This window comes from Narcine bancroftii, chromosome 6, assembly GCF_036971445.1.
Source record: "Narcine bancroftii isolate sNarBan1 chromosome 6, sNarBan1.hap1, whole genome shotgun sequence".
In the NCBI taxonomy this organism is placed as follows: domain Eukaryota; kingdom Metazoa; phylum Chordata; class Chondrichthyes; order Torpediniformes; family Narcinidae; genus Narcine; species Narcine bancroftii.
In genome coordinates this window covers 238,747,942-238,773,306 of record NC_091474.1, presented here as the reverse complement: position 1 = coordinate 238,773,306, position 25,365 = coordinate 238,747,942, and the positions used below count along the sequence as shown (strand labels likewise).

At 43.0% G+C, this 25,365-nt stretch overlaps 1 protein-coding gene and 1 non-coding gene across 7 annotated transcripts in view; both read right to left on the bottom strand.

The window, feature by feature from the left end:
• Positions 1-25,365, bottom strand: part of kif6 (kinesin family member 6) — a 645,381-nt gene that overhangs the window by 468,552 nt on the left and 151,464 nt on the right. For 5 of the 6 annotated variants that reach the window (XM_069887755.1, XM_069887753.1, XM_069887754.1 and 2 more), the window contains 2 exons: positions 12,899-13,105; positions 5,405-5,548 (listed from right to left, as the gene is read on the bottom strand). In XM_069887755.1, the coding sequence (XP_069743856.1) occupies positions 5,405-5,548; positions 12,899-13,105 (351 nt within the window). The remainder of the gene's footprint in view (positions 1-5,404; positions 5,549-12,898; positions 13,106-25,365) is intronic. The other variant, XM_069887758.1, reaches the window with a different exon arrangement.
• On the bottom strand, positions 3,238-3,348 carry LOC138737810 (U6 spliceosomal RNA). The gene has a single exon (XR_011341252.1). It is a non-coding gene; the product is annotated as a U6 spliceosomal RNA (small nuclear RNA).

The following is a 25,365-nucleotide window of genomic DNA, read 5'->3' as shown; positions in this document are numbered from 1 at the left end:
AAACAAAGGCAAAAAAAAAAAGGAGATTGGGATAAAACATTGCACTCTTCATTTTATAAATAAAGAAGGAAAGGGAATGGAGTGGTCAAGCACAGCAGGCAAGAGAATGGGTGCAGACACACTTATTTCTCCTCCATGCCTCCTTTTCTTGTACATCACAGGTCCTATCTCTGTGCCTGCACAGTATCTAATAAAAGGAAGCTTTCCTAATTTTCCAAAGCTAAATTCTCAATATACATTTAATCTGGTCTTTGCATCTCTATTAAAGATGTGCGCCTTTCACTTTTTTAAGATGAAAAATCTTAACTGAAACAAGTTAATTGCCTGAATTGAGAAGCTACTGTATATTCTGGTCAGACAGAATGCTGCTTGCATCCAATTTTCCAGAGTGGCCTCTTAAAAATATCTGGAGATTATCTGAGCAAGCAGATGTAGCATTTGAGCAGCTGAATCAGGAAACTGCGTGCAATGTTAATATCAAGGAATCAGGACAATTAAAGATGAATATAACGGGGGGGGGGGGGAGGGCCATAAAAGTATTCTCAAAATTAATCCATGCCAATCTTTTGCACTTGCCAAGGTTGAAAACCAGGATCCAAAAAGCAATAGAGTGAGAACGAATATCTATAAATATAAGACAAGCAACTCAGTGATCTCTTGTTTGATAGCTGCTGGAATAGGTGAGTTCATCACAGGCCCCAACCTCTATAGTTCATAATTTCATTGAAACACGATCGGTTGCAGGTGCTGTGATTGTAGTAAACACACCAAAATGCTGGAGGATCTCAGCCGGTCTTTTCAGCATCTCTAGGAGACAAAGATATATTCCCGACGTTTCGGGCCTGAGCCCTTCTTCAAGGAAAACTCAGAAAAAACAGAAACAGGATATATCAGAAAGTCTCGGAATTCAAACAATGGGGAGGAATCCAGACCAACAAAAGGTGTTAATTGAATATATGTGAGAATTTATCATGTCTGTGTGAAAGGAGATGGGGAAATGAGTGATGACAGAGGAAAACAGGGGTGGGGGTGGGGTTTTAATAAAAGCCAGAGAACTTGATATTAATGCCATCCAGTTGGAGGATGCCCAGTCGGAAGATGAGGTGTTCTTCCTCCAATTTACGGGTGGTCTCAGTCTCAGTCTTGCAGAGCAAGGGAGTGGGATGGAGAATTGAAAGGGGTGGCCACTCACTATTGCGGCAGAGCCGAGGTGCTCAACAAAGCAATCTCCCACTCTGCATCCAGTCTCTCCGATGTAGAGGAGACCACAGTGAGAGCACCAGATGCAGTAGATGACCCCTGCAACTTCACAATTGAAACGTTGCTTCACTTGGAAGGACTATTTGGGGCCCCAAATGGTGCTGAGGGAGGAGGTCTGGGCACAAGTTGAGCATCTCCTGTGGTCATAGGGGTAGGTCCAAAGGAGATGATTGGTGAGGAGGGAGGAGAAGACAAGGGAGTCACGGAGGGAGAAGCCCCTGTGGAAGGCGGAGAGGGAGAAGAGGAGAACTAACAATTTTGTTAGGGAGTAAAGGGACTTTGTTAGCACTAACAAAGGAAAAGCAATGGAAAATTCACTAGACGATGGTAAATTCTAAATAATAGTTTTTATTGAACTATTAATAACATAACATTTCTCACTTATCTCTAACCTTTACTCTAATCCACTATGCGCAAATGTAAATGTGTGTGTGTGTGTGTGTGTGTGTGTGTGTGTGTGTGTATGTGTGTGTGAGTGATTAAGTCTCACTCTGAAAAGTCAATTTTTTACTTTAGCATAATTTTAGTCTTGCTTGAAGGTCTTAAATTTTCAATTCAGAATTAATTATAAAGCGCTTTTAAACATCCTATCTTCATGCCTTTTTAAACTCACAATTTTTTCAATGAGTTGCTCTTCAGAGACATTTTTTAAGCAGAAGTGACCATCTTTTGAGCCACCAACGTAGCACCTGTGAAAAGGAGAATACAAGTCCTGTCTTCCCAGGTTCAAATCTTCTTTAGAATGAAGTCTTTATAATCTGGTTTCTAAATGATCAGACTGTTCTCTTTATTTTAAAGAGACAGTCAGAATTAGGCTTCTCTTTTGAAATCTACTTAATCTGTGTTCTTCTTTTGTTAGGAGTAACACATAGGCAGCTTTTACCCTTCTGTTAGGAAGTAGTGCTGCTGTTCAGTTCTGCACCTTAACGGAACGGTGAGTTTCCTTAAACTGTCAATAATATATTTTTGGCAAATCTCTCGTGTGACATCATTTCTGTCTTTGAAGTTCATAAGATCTTTGGACACTGATGGGCTAAAGACATTTAAGTCCCCTCATACCTCTGTGAAGTCTGCTCTCCTCGGAGGTAAAATGGCCATGCATTTATACAGGTACTTCTGAAATAGCACCTATTGTTTTCAGGATCTCAAAAACCAACATAAATCCTTTCATCTTCTTGACTCCAACTTCAATCAGCAGACATTTTCATCTCAAACTGGCTTCTGTCTTCTATCCCAAAGAACCAGGTGTGTTTAAAATGCTAATATGTTATCTTTTTGCTGAAGTCAGCTAACACTTGCAAAGAACCATGTCTCTGTAGAATGTAAATGAGCCTCAAACTAACTTGTTAACCCACGTCTAGATAAAATATAGCTTTAACATTAAAGTAAGGATTAATATTGAAACAGACACATTACTTTTATGTGTCTAGTAGTGGGATCATGGCAGAAATGGCGGAAGACGAGATGGAGGCTGGTGGGGTAGTAGGTCAGGAAAAGGGAATCCTGACCTCATTGTGGGTCGGATTTGTCACTGTGTGTGCCAACTTTATACAAAACACTTGTGGGAGAGTGTAACACACAAAAGTGCTGGAGAAAATCTGCAGTTCAAGCGGCATTCATAGGAAGTGCTAAGAGTGACCTGAATTTCTCCAGCACTTTTTCGATTGCACTGCAGTCACAGTGTCTGCAGATTTTCCTATTAACTTGTGGTAGGATGCCTTTGCAGTAATTAGCAGTACATTCTCTCTGTCCTCATAACTGACAATCCATCACAGTTTCAAAACAATCATCCAACTGATCATGTAGAATATTGCCCAGGTATGTCTCGTCTTCAAAGGGCAGGACACATCCTATCCTGCATCTGGTTCACCTTCAAAGTCACAGAAAATAAGGTCAACAAAAATATCAAGCTGTAGCTGACTGCTACTAAGAAACACACACACTCGCAGTGTGGGAGGTTAAGCTCTGAGATTTTTTTAAAATATGGAACACTCCACGAATTTGCGTGTCATCCTTGCGCAGGGGCCATGCTAATCTTCTCTGTATCTTTCCGATCTAAAATTATATGTGCGGCCGAAGTGAGCACACTCTGAGATTGATTGAGGCTGGAAAGGCTCCTTTTATACAGTTGGAGTTCCTGCCGTTTGTTTGATTGGCTGACAGCAGCCCTATGAAGAACGATAATGGGTGGGGATATTCTTGCATGCGAATACCCTTCTTCCCCAGCCTGTTATTGATCTGTTAGCTGGGCAGCTTGGCCAGTTCCATTTTAGGGCTGCTGGTTCTTGTACTGCTCCAGCTTTCAACCGCGCTAGTTCGCTGTGTTAAGGGACGTGTTACAAGTGTGTTATGCTGCTGTTAACTACTGTGCGTGCCACGCGATGCGCCGACTCGATCTCCGCGGTGTAGGGCCACCAAAAAGCAACAATTACACATTGGTAGACTGCTCAATTTAGATTTCACCAGGTTTGCTTGGTTTCAGACCTTCTTACACCGTACCTGTACTCCAAACATTTTCTTTACATTTTAAACATACAGCACAGAAACAGGCCATTTCGGCCCACGGGTCCTTGCCATCCAATTTACACTCAATTAACCTACACCCCTGGTACGTTTCGAACAATGGGAGGAAACCAGAGTCTCCAGGAAAACCCATGCGGACACAGGAAGAGCATACCAACTCGTTACGGACAGCGTGGGATATAAATCTTGGTCCTGATTACTGGTGCTGCAAAAGTGTTGTGCTAACCGCTACATCAACTGTGCCGCCCCAAACATAGATGAAAAAACTGAGAGAAAATGTCCGAGATAGCATGTAACTGAAGAAGGCATCAAGGAATGTTGGTCAATGAAAATAAGAGGAAACCTCTCCAGTTTTTGTGTCTATTGGAGATCAATCGTCTTACTAATCAAAAGCCTGTGAACATCTGGTATAAATATACCTAATGACGGCCTCCACAGCTGCCTTTACCAACAAATTCTACAGATTCACCACCCTGCCTGAAGAAATTTCTCCTAACCTCTGTTCGAAAGGGATATCCAATTAATCTGAGGCTGTGCCCTCTGCTGCTAGACTCTCCCACTACAGGAAACATCTTTCCTTGTCCACTTTATTCAATATTAATTGAGTTTCAATGAGATCCTCCCTCATGCTTTTAAATACATTGAGTACAGGACCAGAGCCATAAAACTGTCCTCATACTTTAATTGTCTCATCCTCAGGATCATTCCAGTAAACGTCCTCTGCAGCCTGTCCAATGCCAGAACATCCTTCCTTCAAAAAGAGATCCAAAAATGCTCATAATACTCCAAATGTGATCTGACCCATTTCTTATAAAGCCTCACCATTGCATCCTTCCCTTTATATTCTAGTCCACTCAAAGTGAATACTGACTTTGCTTTTGCCTTTCTCCGTACTGACTCAATCTGCAAGTTAACCTTCAGGGAATCTTGCACAAGGCTTATCGAGTCCTTTTGGGTGTCTGGTTTCTGAATTCTGTCCCATTTAGGAAATAGTCTACACCTTTATTCTTTCTACCAAAGTGCAGACCATAGATTTCCCCATGCTGTATTCCATCTGCCACTCCTTTGTCCATTCTCCCAACCTGTCTAAGTCGCTCTGGGGACTCCCTGCTTCCTCAACACTACCTACCCCTCCAGCTACCTTTGTAGCATTCGTAAATGGGCAAAAAGTCATCAATTTCATCAACCAAATCATTAACATGCAAGTAGCAGACCAGACACTAGTCCCTGGGCTACATCACTCGTCACGGCAGCCAACCTGAAAAGGCCCCCTTTATTTCCTCTTTCTGCTGTTTGCCAATCAACCAATCACCCATCCACATTTAGTACCTTTCACGTAATACTGTACTCCGCAAGGCATTCATTTTCTGGAAATAAACATAGTGTTGGATTTTAAACAATGAAATATTTTTTTTAATTGTTCCAATTTGGCAGAATACAGTACAGAGATATAAAGCTGTTAAGGGTAAATGAAGTCCATGCCTTCCTTGCCGGAGTCAAACTTGAAAGAAACAGCCGGACATCTTCTTATAAATTGTGATTAATCAAAGACATGATGAACTTCTAAATAGCAATTATGAATTTGCTTAGGAACCATTGAGAGAAATTTAAATGAACGTACCTCCAAGTTCTTCTTATCTACAGATAAAGTTGCAACCATTGTTGTCATACAATTTCCACCCAGGCTGTCACGCAAAACTGATGTCATCATAGAGTTTCGATAAGGGATGTGCGTACGATTCTTTTCTGCAAGGGCGATAATAACCTGCAATTTAAATCAACAGTTTCAACTACACACCTTCATATAATAAAGGAGAAGGTATATGCTGTGTTGGCCTCCATCAGTTAGGGATTAGGTTCAAGAGCCATAAGATTGCAGCTCCATAGTGTTCTGGTTAGACCACACTTGGAGTATTCTGTTCAGCCTGGTTGCCTCATTACAGGAAGGAATTAGATGCTTTGGAGAGGCTGAAGAGCTCAGGCTTTTCTCGTTGAAGGGAGAAGGATAAGAGGTGATGTAAGATTATGAGAGATTATATATAGACATATATAGCCATCTTTTTCCTGGGGCAACATGAGCAAATACCAAAGGACATTTTAAAGTGAGTGGTAGTGGAGAGGACGGAGGTAATTTTTTTTTACACAGAGAGTTCCTGGGGTGGTGTTGGAGGCTGGTACAATAGGGATATTTAAAAGACTCTTAGACAGGAGCATGGATACAAAAAAAATGGGGGTTATGGTTGCAAAGTAGGGAAAGTTTAGATTATTGAGTAGCTTTTTATATAGGTCGGCACAACATCATGGTCCAAAGAGCCTGTAGTCTGTTGTACTGTTCTATGTTCTCTGGGTCAGCACAACATCATTGACTGATGGCCCTGCACTGTGTGGTCACGTTCTATGTCGTATGTTAACTAACACGCTTGCTTATATTTATGAATTGTAAACTGATTCGTCAGTTACTTATTTGACTATCAACATCTATGCAAAAATAATTCAGTTATACACCTAGATAACAAAATGATAAGCCATCAATGGAGTGTCTCGAACAAAACATCGACTGCCCACTCTCCTCCTTAGATGCTGCCTGACCGACTGAGTTCCTCCAGTGTTCGTTTTCTGCACCAGATTCTTGTGGATCCAGCGCTACAATCAAGCCTTTTTCTAATCAAGGTATCATCAGGCTTTAGGGATTAGATATTCCTCCGGACAAAACTTACCCACCCTCCAAGTCTGATAAAGTATGATGAAAAATAATGAGACCCCAATTCCATCCAAATTAAAAGGCATAGGGGCTGCACAATTTTTTTTGGAACAAAAGCCTGAACCAACACATCACAAACTTTGGTAAAATGCACACCCAACAATACAAAAGGGAAAACAAAATATTAAATTAACATTAACAAAAGTAACCCTTTTTTTCCCCGCATGGTGTCTTCAACTCTACGGGTCTCTAAGGTGAAAGCGGTGAGACGTCGAGTTCAAGTTCATTATTGTCCCATTGCACAAGTACAGCCTGAGGAAATATCATTTTCCATCCGGACTGTGGTGCAAATCGCACACACAACCAAACTTAGCGCGCAGACAAACAATACATAGACAGCACAACCCTACATATGTAAAAATAAATATGGCTTAGTGACTACGAGAGTCTCCAGTGGTTAGTGCGAGCGGCACCTTTGGCCGTTTAACATTCTCACTGCTTGCGGGAAGAATGAATAATGAGATCTATCTGTGTAAACAAGTCTTGAGTTAAAGGCATTTATCACACTGCTAATTCGCAAAATTTTAAAATTGATTTAAAATCCATGGGGAAAATAAAAACTGGCTCCCATCTCACCACCAAATACTCTTGTGTATACTGTCAGTCATTATGGATAGAAGTATATTATTTGTCATTTGATGTTATTTCATGTCTATGGACTTTGTCAAGGCTGAAAAAGGTCCTACATGGTATGATGGCCCTGGAGGTCAGATGGCATGGGATTCAGGGTGAGCTGGCAAATTGGATTCAGAATTAGTTTGTTGGTAGGAGACATGGGTGTTAATGGATGGCTGGAGGGCTCATGACCAGGGATTAGTGCTGGATCCACTGTTGTTTCTCATCTATATTAACCACCTGATGAAAATATAGTTAAAGCATGATTACAGATGACTCCAAAATTGGTTGTATAGTGGACAGGATAAGATTATAACAGAATCTAAATTTACTCAAAATCGGTGGTGCTGAGGATACTGAAAGGATGAAGGGAGACGGATAGATGAGGAGAATGGACAAAGATATGGCAGATGAAATATAATATTGGAAATTGTACGGTCATGCACTTTAATAGAAGGAATAAAAGGGCAGACGATTATTTAGATGAGGTGAAAATTTAAAATTCCGAGGTGCAAAGGGACTTGGGATTCCTCGTGCAGGATATCCTAAATATTAACCTCCAGGTTGAGTCAGTGGTGAAGAAGGGAAATGCCATGTTGGCATTAACTTCTGGAGGAACAGCGCAGAAGAGCAGGGATGTAATGTTGAGGCTCTGTAAAGCACTGGTGAAATGTCCCTTGGAGTACTGTGTACTGTTTTAGACACCTTATTTGAGAAAAGGTGTGCTGACATTGGAGAGTGTTCAGAGGAGATTTACTAGAATTATACAAGGAATAAAAGAGTTTGCATAAGAGGAACAACCGTCAACTCTTGGACTGTACACGTTGGAGTAGAGAAGGATGAGTGGGGAACCTCAAAGAAGCATTTTGAATGGTGAAAGGATTGGACTCAGTAGATGTGAATAAGATGTTTCCCTTAGTGGGTGAATCCAGGACAAGAGGACACAGTCTTAGAATTACAAGGTTCCCATTTAATACAGAGATAAGGAGAAATTTCTTTAGCCAGAGGGTCGTGGATTTGTGGAGTTCATTGCCACATAGAGTTGTGGAGTCCCGATCATTAGGGGAGCTAATGATAGGTATCTAATTAGTCAGGGTATCAAGGAATATAGGGAAAAGGCTGGAATTTGGAACTGGATGTGAGAACAGTTTAGCTCAGGGTACAGTTGTGGAGCAGGTCTACTTTTGTTCCTTTATCATGAACTTGTGATGTGACAAGGATGCTTCCATGGTACGGGATTCTAGGACAAGAGGCCATAACTTCAGGATAAAAGGGTGTCAATTTAAATAGAGATGCAGAACATTTTCTTTAGTGAGAAGGTCGTCAGTCTGTGGAAATTGTTGCCACAGGCAGTTGTGGAAGCGAGGTCATTGGGTGTATTTACAGAAGAGATTGACAGATATTTGATTAGTCAGGGCATCAGGGCTATGGAGAGAAAGCGCGGGAGAGCAGCTGAGTGAGAGGATGGATCAGCTCATGATTAGAATGGCGAAGCAGACTTGATGGGCCATTTGGCATACTTCTGCTCCTATATCTTGTGATCTCGCAAACTCATAAAGTGTGTCAAGAAAAACAGGTGGAATTTAACTTAAGACAAGTAGTGAATGCAGATTCAATCTTGAGTTTTAAAAATAAATTAGATAAATTTATGGAATAAGAGTAGGTCGTTGTTCGGCACAGACTGGAAAGGTTGGATGGCCTGTTTCTCTGTGCTGTAACGATCTATGATTCCATGGTTCTACATGTGAGATGTTGCATTTTGGTAAGTCAAACAGGACAGTACACATATGGTGAATGGTAGGGCCCTAGAGATTGTTATAGAACAAAAAGACTTGGAGATACAGATACATCCCTCAATGAAAATAGTGATACAGGTAAATAGGTGGTGAAGAAGGCTTTTGGCATGTATGTCTTCTTCAGTCAGGACCCTGAGTACAGTAGCAGGGACGTCATCTTACAATTGCACAAGACGACAGTGAGGCCAAACCTGGGGGACTGTGTGTACTTTTGGTTATCCAGACAGAGGAAAAATATCATTACACTGAAAAGAGTGCAGAAAAAATACATGCGCATTTTGCTGGGACTTGTAGGCCATGAGGTGGGATAGGTTGGGACTTTTCTCCCTGAGGTGCAGGAGGCTGAGGGTTGCCTTACAGAAGTTTATAAAATCATAAGGGGTACAAATGAGGCAAATAGTCATTGTTTCTTTCTCAGTGTATGGGAATCTACAAGCAGAAAGCATAGATTTGAGGTGAGGGAAGTTCATCAAAAGCAGCACTTTTTCACACAGGGTAGTGAATATTCAGAGTTAAACATGAAAGTCTGCAGTGGATGTGGTTGTAATAAAAGCACAGAAATCCAGGAGGTACCTTGAAGAAGGGCTCAGGACCATTTGCTTCCTAAGAATTCTGTCAGACTTACTGAGTTCCTCCAGCATTTCTGTGTTTTTCCAGTGGTGAATATACTGAGCAAGTTGCCAGATGAAGTGGTAGAATTGGAGACAATGGTAATTTTCAGAAGACATTTAGATAGATACAGGGGTAAAAAAGATTTTGAGGAACAGGAGTCAAACACTGGCAAATGGGAAAAAGTGGTTGGCATGAATGGGTTGGATCCAAAGGCTGGAGAACTTCATGACTTGGCTATTGTAATAACTCCTCTTTTACTGATCTGTGCAATAAGAAGGGTCGTCAGCATACAGGATGGAGATTGAAAACTAGGGTGAACTTTGGACTCAATGTCACCAAAACTAAGGAGTTCATTGTTGACTTCAGGAAAGGAAAGCCAGAGGTTTACAATCCAGTGATCACTGGGGGGATCAGAGGTGGGGAGGGTGAGCAATTTTAAGTTCTTAGGAGTCGGTATCTCGGAAGATCTTTCCTGGATCCAACACACCAATGGCATTGTGAAGAAAGCACATCAGCGCCCCTTTTTCTTTGGCTTGGCTTCGCGGACGAAGATTTATGGAGGGGGTAAAAAGTCCACGTCAGCTGCAGGCTCGTTTGTGGCTGACAAGTCCGATGCGGGACAGGCAGACACGATTGCAGCGGTTGCAAGGGAAAATTGGTTGGTTGGGGTTGGGTGTTGGGTTTTTCCTCCTTTGCCTTTTGTCAGTGAGGTGGGCTCTGCGGTCTTCTTCAAAGGAGGTTGCTGCCCGCCAAACTGTGAGGCGCCAAGATGCACGGTTTGAGGCGTTATCAGCCCACTGGCGGTGGTCAATGTGGCAGGCACCAAGAGATTTCTTTAGGCAGTCCTTGTACCTTTTCTTTGGTGCACCTCTGTCACGGTGGCCAGTGGAGAGCTCGCCATATAACACGATCTTGGGAAGGCGATGGTCCTCCATTCTGGAGACGTGACCCACCCAGCGCAGCTGGATCTTCAGCAGCGTGGACTCGATGCTGTCGACCTCTGCCATCTCGAGTACTTCGACGTTAGGGATGAAAGCGCTCCAATGGATGTTGAGGATGGAGCGGAGACAACGCTGGTGGAAGCGTTCTAGGAGCCGTAGGTGGTGCCGGTAGAGGACCCATGATTCGGAGCCAAACAGGAGTGTGGGTATGACAACGGCTCTGTATACGCTTATCTTTGTGAGGTTTTTCAGTTGGTTGTTTTTCCAGACTCTTTTGTGTAGTCTTCCAAAGGCGCTATTTGCCTTGGCGAGTCTGTTGTCTATCTCATTGTCGATCCTTGCATCTGATGAAATGGTGCAGCCGAGATAGGTAAACTGGTTGACCGTTTTGCGCTTGACGTCCTGCTTTGCGGAAACTGCCAAAATGTTTGGCCTGGAAGTCAGCCTGAAGAAAACTGAGGTCCTCCATCAGCCAGCTCCCCAGCATGACTACCAGCCCCCCCACATCTCCATCGGGCACACAAAACTCATCAGCGCCCCTACTTCCTCAGGAATTTGTGGAGGTTTGGTATGACACAAGAAACCCTGGTAAATTTCTACAGAGGAGTGATGGAATGTGTGCATCACAAAATGGTATGGGGACACCAATACCCCTGAGTGTAAAGCCCTCCGAAAGGTAACGGACACAGCCCAGAACATCACAAGAAAATTCTTCCCCACTATTGAGAGCATCTATAGGGACACTGCCATCAGAAAGCAGCACATGCATCACCCAGCACATGCTCTGTTCTTGCTGCTGTCATCAGGAAAGAGGTATCGGTGCCATTTGACTCACACCACCAGGTTTAGGTTCAGCTGCTACCCCTCCACTATCAGACTCCTCAACAATAGAGACACATTTAAGGACTCTTACATGTGCACTTGATTTTTATTTTTGTTCTCTATGTATGCACAGACATTTTGCTTATATTCATTGTCTGTTTACAGTTCTTTGTTTACATATTTACGCTGTGTACAGTTTTTGTTGCACTAGTAATCAGTGGTAATTCTGCTTTGACCACAGGAAAAAAGATCGCAGGATCACAAGATAAAGGAACAGAAGTAGACCTGCTCTGCAACTCTACCCTAAGCTAAATTGTTCACACATCTAATTCCAAGTTCTGGCCTTATTCCCTTATCCCTTGATACCTTGACTAATTAGACACCTGTCATTCTCCTCCTTAAACTCCCCAAATGATCGGGCCTCCACAGCTCTATGTGGCAATAAATTTCACAAATCCTCGACCATCTGACTAAAGAAATTTCTCCTCATCTCTGTTTTAAATGGGTACCTTCTAATTCTAAGACTGGGCTCTCTTTTCCTGGATTCACCCACCAAGGGAAACATCTTATTCACATCTACTCTGTCCAACCCTTTCATCGTTCGAAATGTTTCGATGAGATCTCCTCTCATTATTTTATATTCCAATGAATGCAGTCCGAGAGCCGCTAAATGTTCCTCATATGTTAGCTCTTGCATTCCAGGAATCATCCTCGTAAATCTTCTCTGTACTCTCTTCAACTTCATTACATCCCTTCTAAGATAATGGGCCCAAAACTGCACACAGTTCTCCTTATACACTATTCCTCTTGAAATGAATGCCAACATTAGCACTCACTTCCTTTACTGCCAATCCAACCTTTAGGTTATCCTGCATGAGGACCCCCAAGTCCCTTTGCACTTCCGAATTTTGAAATTTCTCCCCATCCAAATAATAATCTGCCTGTTTATTTCTTCTTCCAAAATGTAAAACTGTACATTTTTCAACATACTGCTGTTTCTTTGCCCACTCTCGTAAATTGTCCAAGTCTCTCTGCAAACTTTCGGTTTCTTCAACACTTCCGACTCTACCACCTACCTTGGTGGTAGAGTAGTGATAGTGGATCAGTCCGTAATCTAAGTTATCAATATATATTGTAAAAACAAGCAGCCCCAACACTGACCCTGGTGGTACACCACTAGTAACCAGCAACCAACCAGAATGGAATCCCTTTATTCCCACTCTTTGCCTTCTGCCTATCAGCCAAGGTTCCACCCAATCTAATATTTTTCCGGTAATTCCATGTATTCTCATCTTATTAAAGCAGCCTCTTATGCGGCACCTTATCGAAGGCCTTTTAAAAATCCAAATACACAACATCCACAGCCTCTCCCTTGTCCACCCTACTTGAGGTTTCCTCAAAAAAATTCCAGTAGGTTGGTCAGGCAGGACCTTCCCTTCATGAAGCTCAGGGTGGTATGTGATGTCATGTATGTACCCTGACAATAAATCTGAAATCTGAAAGAGTAAATGTTTTTATTCTTTCCATGTATTTAACTAAGGTTGCTTGCTGGGATTCTTCAACCTTACCTGCTCCAGGTATGTCAGGGAAAGGTTAATGTATTTCGCCTCCGTCAATAGCTGTCCTCTCACTCCGGTCTTTGTAACACGTTCTGATCCAGCCAGGTCTACCAGGTGCAGTTTGGATCGACAGATAGTGGCAGAGCCTGGCTCACGACTGGAAACATGAATGGTGAAAATGCAATGGGAGCGGGTCGAGGCCTGATTCATTGGAGTCTGTTAACAGAAGATTAAAAAGTGCAACCGTTATGACCCCTTTCAGTGTTACAGGATTGTTCATTTCACGACTCTGGATATCCCTGCTTCCATCCCAGCTTCAACCGCCATCCAGACAACTGCAAAGGCAACTCTTCCAACCCTGAAGAGTGCCAAGAGGTAATAGTTCATCTCAAATGATTATGTAAAGAAACAGTGGCTTAGAAGAAAGTAGTTGGAGAATGCAGAAGAATGGAACTGAACCTGTTTGTTCTTATAAAAAAAATCTCTTCGTAGATGATCAAATGCTGTCCAAGACAGCAACACCAAGTCATTTTGAATGCTGGATTGATTCTACCTTGATAAGCTTCACAAATAATTTCTGAATTGATCTCATAATGCTCCACTTATTTCCTTTTCATCAAATATTATCGTTTGATTAGTCAAATACCACCTCTACAAATTGCAGGTGAGCTTCAGACGAGTACGACTCGAAAATAGCTCAAAACTAACAGACACAAGCAGGCAGTTATATTTTATTAAGAAGCAAACGATAGAGTAGAACTGCTTTTAAGAGATAAATATTGTTTGGCAACTGAGGACACTCACAGCTTATCCCTTGTTTTCTCCATGAACAAGTGATATGCCACCAAAAAGAGAAAAGTGAATGTCAAAGTTATGAACACATTTTACATTTGGCAAATTCATGTGGATTTCAACCATGCACCAAGGTAGCGACGTGCTGCTTCTATTGGATAAAATGTTACGTTTGGTAGCATCGATGGGAAAAATGCCAATGGAGATTCAGATGAAAAGATTAACCATGATCTTACTAACCAGCAAATCAGGATAAAAGGGTTATTTGCTATCGCCTTTACATCTTTCCAATCCTCTTCTTCCTCATGGCTTATACCATGTTGTAATCCGAGTATGTGCCGACATTCATTTGGTTCAGCTTACAATTAGAAGAATACCATTTTAATGGCACATAAAGCTGTCCCTGGATTAAAATTGCTGAAAGGTTAAGAGCGAGGATTTTCCAGAATGTCCTTTGAGAAAAATTTTTTAGTTTGAAATTTATGTAGCCATACTGTACGGAAACAGCCTTTGCATCCCTTGAGCTGTGTTGCCCAAATATCTCAATCGACTTCCTGGAGGAAGCCCACGCAGAGACGGGAAGGGCGTACAAACTCCTTACAGACAGTGCTGGATTTGAATCTGAGCTGCTGGTGGTGTAATAGCGTTGTGCTAAGGATGCTGCCCGAATTGGAATTGATGTTCCCAAAAGGAAATAGAAAACTGCAAAGGGATGATTAACTTAAATACTATATATCATATTTAGGTGCCTATTAAAATTAAAGTTCTATAGCATTTGTTCTTGTATATAGCTCATTTCAAGAAACAAACATCACAGCAACAAATTACATACCGTATGGAATATTCAGCCTAAATCTCTCCTTTTAATCTTTGAGAATTCTGTACTCATATTTTTCCTACTCTTCAATCTTTAGTAGTCAAGATAGATGATTTTCCTTGAATGTTTTAATATTAAAAGCTATTATGCAAAATCACATGGTGATAGAACACTCAAGAACAGTGGTGTCTTTTATCCCCAGACCCATAAAGTCATGTTTCGGTATTGAGGTCAGTACATTCAAAATGTAACGTGAATTCTGACATTTCCAGCACCTCAATTTCTGCTGATTTAAACAAAATGAACTGCAGTCAGTAATAAACCAATTTACACCACTGATATTACAGCACACAGCAATAAATCTGGTGTTGATATTCCATAGCATTGCAGTAGACAATGTGTGATAGAAAAAATGTTATAAAATAACATTGCTATCACTGGTACAATAACCCCCTTGCAAAAACAAAATATGTACTGTGTTCCATTATTTATTCTAGCTTCTGGTCAAGTTACCAGTGTTCCACAATCCCTGTAAATTCAAGCCACGGTGAACGCCACTTCATGAGAGAAAAGTGAATAATTGATGACAACCATCCTGCATAACTGGTGATGGAGTTCAGATTGTGGTAGAATTATACCTCCGTAATACTCGGTATTACAGAAAAATGAAAATACTTGCATCTTACAAAAGATTTCCAGAGGTCAATTCAATTACAAAAGAATTAAATGCTGGTCTGCACATAATTCTATTCCAGCATGTGAGAAATACCTGAGTGTATTAAGCTCATGTAGCAGCACATCGCCGCGGCAATCGGGCTGGCGCTCTGAGCAGCGAGCGCAACCAAGAGACAGCAGACCACGCAGCGGCACTGGCTCCAGCAAGTGAACCGGCAGTCATTCGGCTAAGGCAGCATTCTCAAAATGACGCTGCCCCCCCTGCTTGGGCAGACTGTGCGGGAAAGAAGGCATTGTAATGCAAGAAGGGGGCCCGCGCATGGGAAACCCGCTACGTTAAGTGGGCGGTGGCAACAGTTGATGGGGCAAACGATGGGAATGCCAACAGAATAAAAGCTGAGCTTGAGCCCCAATAAAACACAGAGCTATACCTCGCTACACTTGTGTGTGTCTTTCTTTGAGTAGCGCGCGGCTACAGTTGACCCCAATGGTTTAGACAGCATCTTAACCTAATGATGAGCGAGCTGGCAGCAGTCCACGCAGTCGCCCTGAAGCTCCCAACCTACTGGACAAATCAGTCCCGCGTCTATTTCAACCAGGCTGAGGCACAGTTTCAGATCTGGCAGATCACAGCAGAGTTCCACCCGATACTACAACGTGCTGAGCGCCCTGGACTAGGACATGGTGAGCCAGGTAGCTAATTTCATCTAGGGGTCTCCATCAGAAGGCACCTACACCACCTTCAAAGAGCTGCTTTTCGAGGCTTTTTGGCTCTCACGGCGAGAAAGAGGGGCAAGTTTTCTCCACGGATGGGCTGGGGGACAGGCCCCCATTGGCCCTGATGAACAATATGCTGGCCCTCATTGGGAAGTGTGAACCCTGCATAATGTTCTTAGAGCAATTACCTGAAGACGTCCAACTGCTCCTGGTGGACATTGACTTCAGTAAGCCCCCAGAAAGTCGCAGCACGAGTGGACATCTTGTGGAAGCAAAAGAGAGCTCAACCTCTATAGGTCTCATTGCTAAACCCTGCAACCAGACCCGGGCCCCGACGGGGCAGGAAACCAGAAAAGGTCAAATAGACCCTAAATTGAAAGCTGCCAACAGCAGCATCTTCAGAACATATGGCATGTAACCATATAACCATATACAGCACAGAACAGGCCAGTTTGGCCCTACTAGTCCATGCCGGAACAAATCCCCACCCTCCTAGTCCCACTGACCAGCACCTGGTCCATATCCCTCCAATCCTCTCCCCTCCATGTAATTATACAGTCTTTCCTTAAATGTAAATAATGTCCTTGCTTCAACCACCTCTGCCGGAAGCTTATTCCACATCTCAACCACCCTTTGCGTGAAGAAATTTCCCCTCGTGTTCCCCTTATAATTTTCCCCCTGCAATCTCAAACCATAGCCTCTGGTTTGAATATCCCCCACTCTTAATTGAAAAAGCCTATCCACGTTGACTCTCTCTGTCCCTTTTAAAATATTGAACTCCTCCATCAAATCCCCCCCTCAATCTTCTACGCTCCAGAGAAAAAAGCCCCAGGCTCAACCTTTCTCTGTTACTCAAACCCTGACATCCTGTCAACATTCTCGTGAACCTTCTCTGCACTCTCTCTATTTTCTTTATATCCTTCCTATAATTCGGTGACCAAAACTGCACACAGTACTCCAAACTTGGCTTCACCAATACTTTGTACAATTTCATCATAACATCCCAAATATTGAATTCAATACTCCATTTTATGAAGGCCAACATTCCAAATGCCTTCTTCATCACTCTATCTACCTGAGTATCAACTTTGAAGGTACTATTTACCATAACTCCTAAATCCCTTTGTTGCTCTGCACTCCTCAATTGTCTACCATTCAATGTATACGTGCAGGATCCAAATGCAGTTGGAAGGCAGCTTCTTCTCAAGAGTGTTCACTTTGGCAGCAGTGGAACAACAGCTCCTCGGGGCAGATTTCCTGTGTGCCCACAGCCTGCTGGTGGACCAGTAGGGCCAGCGACTTGTCCATATAAAGACATTCCAGACTTTCCCTCTCAAGGATGCCAGACTCCCAGCCCTCCACCTGGACTTGGTGCAACATTCCACAAATGAGTATGCCAAGATCCTCGCGGAGTTCCCGACATTGCTTACCCTCAGTTCACCTCGGAGATGCCCAGAAATAGAGTGCGACATCACATCTTGACTCAGGGCCCATCGCTCCACGCAAGAGACGAATGACATCCCCCCAGAGAAGCTCCAACTAGCTAAGGAGGAGTTCAAAAAGCTGGAAGAACTGGACATAGTACAATGGTCAGACACCCCATGGGCTTTTCCCCTGCACATGGTGCCCAAAGCCACTGGGGGTTGGGGACCGTGCGGCAACTACCGCCAGCTTAACGAGGCCATTATGCCAGATTGCTACCCCATACCGCACATACAGGACTTTCCGGCCAACCTGCATGGGGCAACAATTTTCTCTAAAGTGGACCTTGTGTGGGATAGCATCAGGTTCTTGTACACCCAAATGACATCCCCAAGACTTCCATCAAAACCCCATTCAGTTTGTTTGAATTCCTATGCATGCCATTTGGGCTGAAGAATGCCATGTAAACCTTCCAGTGGCTGATGGACGAGGTGGGCCGAATCCTGGGTGGCACTTTTGTCTACCTCTATGACATCCTGGTGGCGAGCAAAGACAAACAAGAGCACGTGGTGCACCTCTGCAACCTCTTCACCTGGCTGAGTGAATTTGGACTGATGATCAACCCAGCCAAATGCCAGTTTGGGTTGGAGACTGTTGACTTCCTGGGCCATAGGATAACCAAGGAAGGGGCCACACCACTACCCAGCAAGGTGGAGGCCATCCAGGTTTCCTAGGCCCAGCATGATCAGGAGACTGCAGAAGTTTGTGGGGATGATCAACTTTTATCACAGATTCATCCCCTCAGCGGCCAGAATCATGCGGCCCTTATTCTCCCGCATGATGGACAAAACCAAGGATGTAACCTGGGACACAGAGTTGGTGGAAGACTTCGTAAAGGCCAAGGAAGCAGTGGCGGGTGCCATTCTTTCCACACAACCAAGGCCAGACACTTCAACAGCCCTGATGGTGGATGCCTCAGGAATGGCGATCGGCAGAGTTCTAGAGCATCAGATCGGAGGCCGCTGGAGGCCACTGGCTTTCTTCAGTTGGTATCTGTGACCTCCAGAACTGAAGTGCAGCGCTTTCGACAAGGAGCTACTGGCGCTGTCCCTAGCTATCCACCACTTCCGATACAATCTCAAGGGCAGAACTTTTAGGGTCTACACCGACCACAAACCCATGAACTTCGCGCTGGCCAAATTCTCAGACTCTTGGTCAGCTCGCTAACAGCATCATCTGTTGTATATCTCCGAGTACACCACGGATGTGCAACACATCTCTGGCAAAGACAACGTGGTGGCAGACGCATTGTCCAGGCAGACCAACCACGTGCTATCGAAGGGAGTGGATTTCGTGACACTGACAAAAGCACAAAAAGATGACGTTGAGATGCCCCAGTACAGGACAGCCATTTCGGGACTGCAACTCCACGACATCCTGGTCGAAGCAGGTAACACCACCTTCCTGTGTGATGTGGCCACCGGACAGGTCAGGCCTATCATTCCCGCGGCTTGGAGATGACCAGTTTTCAATTCCATCCATGGGCTGGCTCAGCCATCCATCAACACCACAGTCCATCTGGTGGCCAGCAAGTTTGCGTGGCATGGTCTCCGAAAAGAAGTCAGTGGGTAGGCGAAGGTGTGCACACAGTGGCAGACTGCCAAGGTGCAGCAGCACCAAAACCCCACCATAGCGCTTCGAGCCCATGGAGTGAAGGTTTGATCACGTCCATGTGGACATTGTGGGACCCCTTACCAGAATCCCAGGGGTTCCACTATTTGTTCACCATGGTCGACCACTTCACCAGGTGGCCAGAAGCAGTCTTGATGGCAGACACCTCCATGATCTCCTGTGCCAGAGCCCTCAGCAACTCCTGGGTACCGCGGTTCAGCATACCATCTCACATCACATCAGACAGAGGGGCCCAATTCACCTCCAGTCTCTGGTCTGACTTCGCGAGTCTGTGAGGCGCTCAGCTACACCACACTACAGCCTATCACCCACAATCGAACGGGTTGGTGGAGCGCTTCCACAAAGTCCGCATTCATGATCAAACTACAAGGACCCAACTTGGCACAGTTGGGGATCCTTATTGTGCCCAAGGATGAACGGAGCTCCAACATTGTTCCCCACGGAATTTGCACCATCCCCAGACAAGCAATAGGACAACACAGCAGCACTCCTCCACAGACTATGGAAATGAGTTGCCAACCTGGCCCCGACTCCACCGACAAAGCACGGTCAAGTGAGGACCAACATACACAAAGACCTGCAGGACTGTGAACATGTTTTCATCTGCAGGGCTCCACATCGTCCAATGCTACAGAGGCCAAATGAGGGTCCATTCCGAGTTGTATGAAACAACATTGCCACATTCGAATTGGAGGGCAGAGGCAAGACAGAGGTCTTCACTTTGGACAGGTTGAAGCCGGCACACCTGGACCTAGCACGCCCCGTCAAGATGCCAGTACCACGCAAGAGAGGCATACCACCAAAGACAACAGAGAAGCTGCCTTCATTCATCAAAGACAAAACCGCTGGTTCTGGGAGAGGCGGGTGTGGGGTCATGTAGCGGCACACCACCACAGCAATCAGGCCGGCGCTCCGAGCAGCGTGTGCAACCAGGAGCCAGCAGACTGCACGGCGGTTCTGGCCCCAGCGTGTGAACCGGTGGTTGTACGGCTTCTGCAGCATAGGGACCAGCATCCCCAACATGGCGCTGGCCCCCGCTGTGCAGCCAACAGCTTGGGGATAGCATGTGGGGAAGAAGTCATTGTAATGCAAGAAGGGGGCCCACATCCGGGAAACCCACTATTGATATGAGGGCAGTGACATCAGTTGATGAGCCAAATGGCGGGAACACCAACAGTATAAAAGCCGGGCTTGAGCCCCAATAAAAAACAGCTACGCCTTTGTGTATCTTTCTTCGAGCAGCACGTGGCTACACTCAGTTGCCTATGTGGTTTATTCAGTTAAAAAGGATTGGTTTAACAGTCATAAAGAAATCCAGAAATGTACAGCTTCATCACCTGAATTGAGAAATATAGGATTGTATTTTGTTGTCTTTGAAGTTCAATAAACTATGCCGGAGAAATATCCTACTTTTCTAGATGCTGATTGGCATAAAATACCATTATTTAAGGTCGTGGCTAATCCTTCACAATCAACAGTATTATCATCTTTAATTTGTACAGCATCCCCCACTGGGAAAATATCCCAGAGCATTTCACAAGGGAATGTAATTGCTTACTTCAATAAATCAACTACCTTAGTTGTTCAATAACAAAATACACCATCTGAAATGAATCACTGTTTAAATCTCATTTAGGAAATTTTCAAAGTATTTACCAAACACTGCCTTCTTCAGAGAACTTCAAGTGACTGATGGTCTGGAATGGAGCAATTTGTTGAATTTATTATTAATAATATAGGAATAAACATGAAGAAACATGGATGACCGAAACCAGTTACTTTACAACTTGGCATTGCAGTCTCTCTGTTACTTCATACCATACAAACAGACATCAAAGGTAATTGTGCATCAGGGACCACAAGTGTCCAGATGGATTGACTGTGGTTTAAGAGAGCATTTCTAAAAAAAAGTCACTAAAAGCAGACATCTGAGATGATAACCAAAAAGTCTCCTCAGCAGATGGGAGTCATTTTGTTAGTCTCATATAAAATAAATAAAAGGAAATTTAAATTAATGGAAAAATATGATACATCAAGCTGCATCTCCAGATAGAGAAACAGAATTGGTATAAATCTTTCCTCAGAAATGGAGCAAGTGGGAGATTTAAGGGTTTAGTAGCAGAGCCAGAGAAAATTGAAGAGGCAGAGATTTTGATCCAACGGTTTATTCGAGCTTTGTCACTCACCAGAGGGACACTCGGACCAGCATTTCATGTAATTGTACTTCAGTGTCTACTTTCTTGATTCATCTGATGAATCACCCTCACGCCAACCCAACTCCAAACCAAACACTTCCGTGAGGGCATTCAACGCTGGCCCAGGGTTAGTGTTCACATTGTTTCTCATTCAATATGGTTATTTGCTGATAGTTTGTAAGGAGATTCCCTGCCATTTATCTCCACATTCCTGAATGTTCTCCAGAACTTTGTGTATGTCAGCATAATCCCATTCATTCCCTGAGGAGTTGCAAATGGAGACTAGAAATCAGCATGTACCCCTACTTCTGGCTTCATTCTGGAAGGACGAGCTGTGAAACTGGGCCAAGAACAGTGCCCTGAGAAACTTCTGCAGTGATGCCCTCAGGCTGATATAATGGACTCCGATAATCACAACCTTCATCCCACTTTTGATGAAAACATCCAGGCAATTTTGGGATTTTCCCTTTCATTCTCATTGATTTCAGTTTTACAAAGTTTTTTTTTATTTGTGCCACATTGAGTCAAATATTGGCTTTAAACCTTGGGAAATTGAACTGAGATTGATCTTCTTTATCCATGTTTTGATTGAATACGTACCATCGTGAGGTCTGGAGAAAAATAGACTCTGGAATCGTGATCTGAGCTATCGGTAAGCAACTTATTTCTGTTGGATAACTATATTAGACACAATTCCAGCAGTAATTTCCTTGCCTTTTCTGGTCTAGACAACCCAGGCAATTTTCCACATTGTTGGTTATGAGCTACTTGGAACTACAGTGAAAACCCTGGTATCCGGAATTCAAGCAACCAGCAGCCACAAGCAACTGGCAAAAATATCAAGGAAAATAAATAAAATAAGTAATAATAAAATAACAGGTAAAAATCCATAAGTTTAAAATTATAAAAGTAAATGTTCTCTGAAATAACACAGAAACCTTGAGTGAAGATGGGAGCTTTGCTCTCAGCAGCTGTTTGAATAAAGTTGTATTAGAATAAAATGGCACCACCCTAGATAAAGAGGTGGTTGATGCTGCTCGCCATTGGTGTGACTCTCTTTAAGGGTCTCCTTATCCTTCTGTAGCGCGAATAAAAGCGCTCACGACTGGAGGGAGCTTTTATTAGCTTATAACAAAGGGTTGGGTCTTACAAGCGTCTTCAGTAGAGCTCTGGGTTGAGGCGGGAAACTTGGGTTATATATGGGTAGATGGGAGTAAAGCCTGGGGGAGGAGTCAGCCATCTGCACAACCCATCACCAGGAAATCTCAGTTCACTGCACCTGTTTAGTAAGTGTCGTCCTGGTCAGAGGATTTATCTGTAAACTTGGGGAAGGGGAGGGTTAATTATCTTTAATGTTATTGTTCATCTTTCAGGCGACTCCATGCAGGGGAAGGAACCTGCAGATGCAGCGATGGTTAATTGTTTTCAAATAATTTGACCAAAAATAAAATAAAATGCTTCAAGGTTTATACTGTATATTCATGCAAATTAAGTTTGTTCAGTGTAAGTACTGAAGCACAGTATAGTATTTTTGTTGTTTAAACTGTTTATTCTTAATGCAGGTGTATTAGTTAGGCATTGTAAGAGTCAGGCTCAAGTAATCAGAAAATACATTTATCTGGCATCTACCAATCCCCATAGATGCCAGATATAAGGGGTTTTATTTAAACTATATATATATATATATATGATATGAATTGTATATTTAAAAAGTGTGTGAGGTATTATGGTAAAGATAGGCCTTCAGTCTTAAAGATGGGCCGTTGTCAAGTTTTTAGGTCTATCAGCTTTGAGAGTTCATCTATGAGCTCCACATGAAGTGAAATAAAAAGACTAGTCTTTTTAATACCATTTGCAAAATAGGGAATGAATCAACCACCCTGCTTCTGATTGAAGTGGGTGTCAAATCTTTTTTTTATAGTTCATGGGGCTACCTCCTCTGTTAGATACTCAATCACTGAGGATGGATCAAACACAAGTCTTTGTGGCTGCAGAACCTGCAGGAGCACTGATCCACGGACACTCAGTGACTCTTGTGACAGAGTATTTAGAGGTGGTTTGGAAGGAATTGTTAGAGAAGCTTGCACCCACACATTTTAAAACAGAATATTTGCAGGACTTTTGTAGAATGCTTTTTGCAGAAGGCAACAAAGTATCGACAGCAGCTTGCCTGGGAGAGCACGTGATCTTTGCAGGTGGAGGAAAAGAGTTTTGCTCTCAGAGAGGGAGGGAGTGAAACAGAGGGAGCGGTCACAGAAATTATTTCCAGAAGGACAGAGCTGGCAAACTTTGGAAGGCTGTCTGGTCAAAGGAGAAGACTGGCAGTGTGAAAGGTGACCTGAAAGAAAGAGGATCATCTGGAGAACCCTGAAGGGGGCAAGTTTCGTCAGCAAGACTGATTGAGAAGAAATCAGTTGCGGATGTCCTGGAAAAGGAATCTCTCTCTCTGAAAACTAGCAAGAACCCTCCTGAGTGGTAACCATTTGTCTGTTAAGCATCAAAGATTGGTGAACTTTGTTAATGCTAACTTCTGTGCACAGTACAAGAATTGCCTGTGATCCAAAGAACCTATATAATCTTAAGTGTACATTACACACAGCTGCGCTTAGTGTTAGTGGGGGGAATAAGTAGTTAGGTAGGTTAAGTAATAATTTAAAGTTTCATTCTGTTTTTTTGTTCAAATATAATTAAAAACAACTTTTGTTTAAGTAACCCTGTGTTGTGGTGCAGATCTATTGGGGTCCTCTGGACTCTGTAACACTCTGAAGAGACTCTCTTTTGCTTCTCTTTCACTTGTACCATAAGGGGTGAGCGAGTACCACTAATGGTGACTCTTTATTTGCCCTACGGCAGTCTGAAAGCAATTTCATGTAATGTTAAATGTTCTGTTCGATTACATGAAAATAATCTTGAATCTTGAAATTCTCTTGGACTAAGCCTTTGCCAGAGTTAAGTTAAAGGGGGAAGGAGGAGTGAGACACAAGATCCTGAATTTTGGCAGTTGAAGATTTAGCCATCAACAATGAAGCATTAAAATAAGGGAAACAGAGTATCTCAGTTATAGACCTGGTGGAGGTTACTCGAAGTAGGAGGACACAGGAGGATATGAAAGTGAATGGTGATGACTTTTGAAATGTGACATTGCTTAACCAGGAGCTCTTAAGGATCAATGGGAACTAGCAATGGGTGGACAGGACTTTGAAAGTTTGGGATAAGACAAAATTGATCGTTAGTCAAAGATGAAGAGACAGCAAGGTATGCATTATGTCATTACTATGGAGGTCGGATAAACAGGTTGTATCTCTAAAACTTTGGAGTTTAAGGTATTTATAAAATTATGAGAGGCACTGATAGGGTGCTCAGTCCAAATATTTTTTTCCCAGGATATCAGAAGTCATGCATTTAAGGTTGGGGGGGGGGAGGGGATATTTAAAGAAGTTGTTTGGGGTCATGTTCCTTTACACAGAGGGTTGCAGGTACCTTAAATGGGCTGCTAAGAGTAGTGGTGGAATCAGATACAATACAGCAGTAGCATTTAAGTGGACAGAAGAATATGCAGCAAATTAGGAAATACTTATCATGTGCAAATATCAAGTCTGTCGTCTAAGTCGTCTTAGACGTATTTCCTAATTTGCTACTGCTGTATTGTATCTGATTCCACCACTACTCTTAGCAGCCCATTTCAGACTTACCACTAACACTGATAGGAAGGGTAAACTGTATTAAAATGAACATCTTCCCAAGGATACAATATCTATTCCAATCATTACCAATTCACCTAACAGAGAAATTCTTCAAGGAGCTAAAGAAAATAATAGTGAAATTCTTATGGAAAGGGGGGAAACCGAGGATAGTGCTAGATAAATTAACAGAATGGTACAAACAAGGGGGCTTACAGCTACCAAACTTTAAGAATTATTATAGAGCAGCACAATTAAGATACCTATCAGATTTTTATCAAACAAGGGTAAAACCAGATTGGACCAATTAGAGCTAGAAAAAATAAGGGAAAAGGTACCTGAACATATACTATATAAGTGAGATGAAAAGTTGGTGCAACATAGGAATTCACCAGTACTGCACCATCTGCTCAACATTTGGAAGAAGATTCACGTAGAAAGGAATAAAATAAATTATCAACTACCAAAATTAATACTGACGTAAAA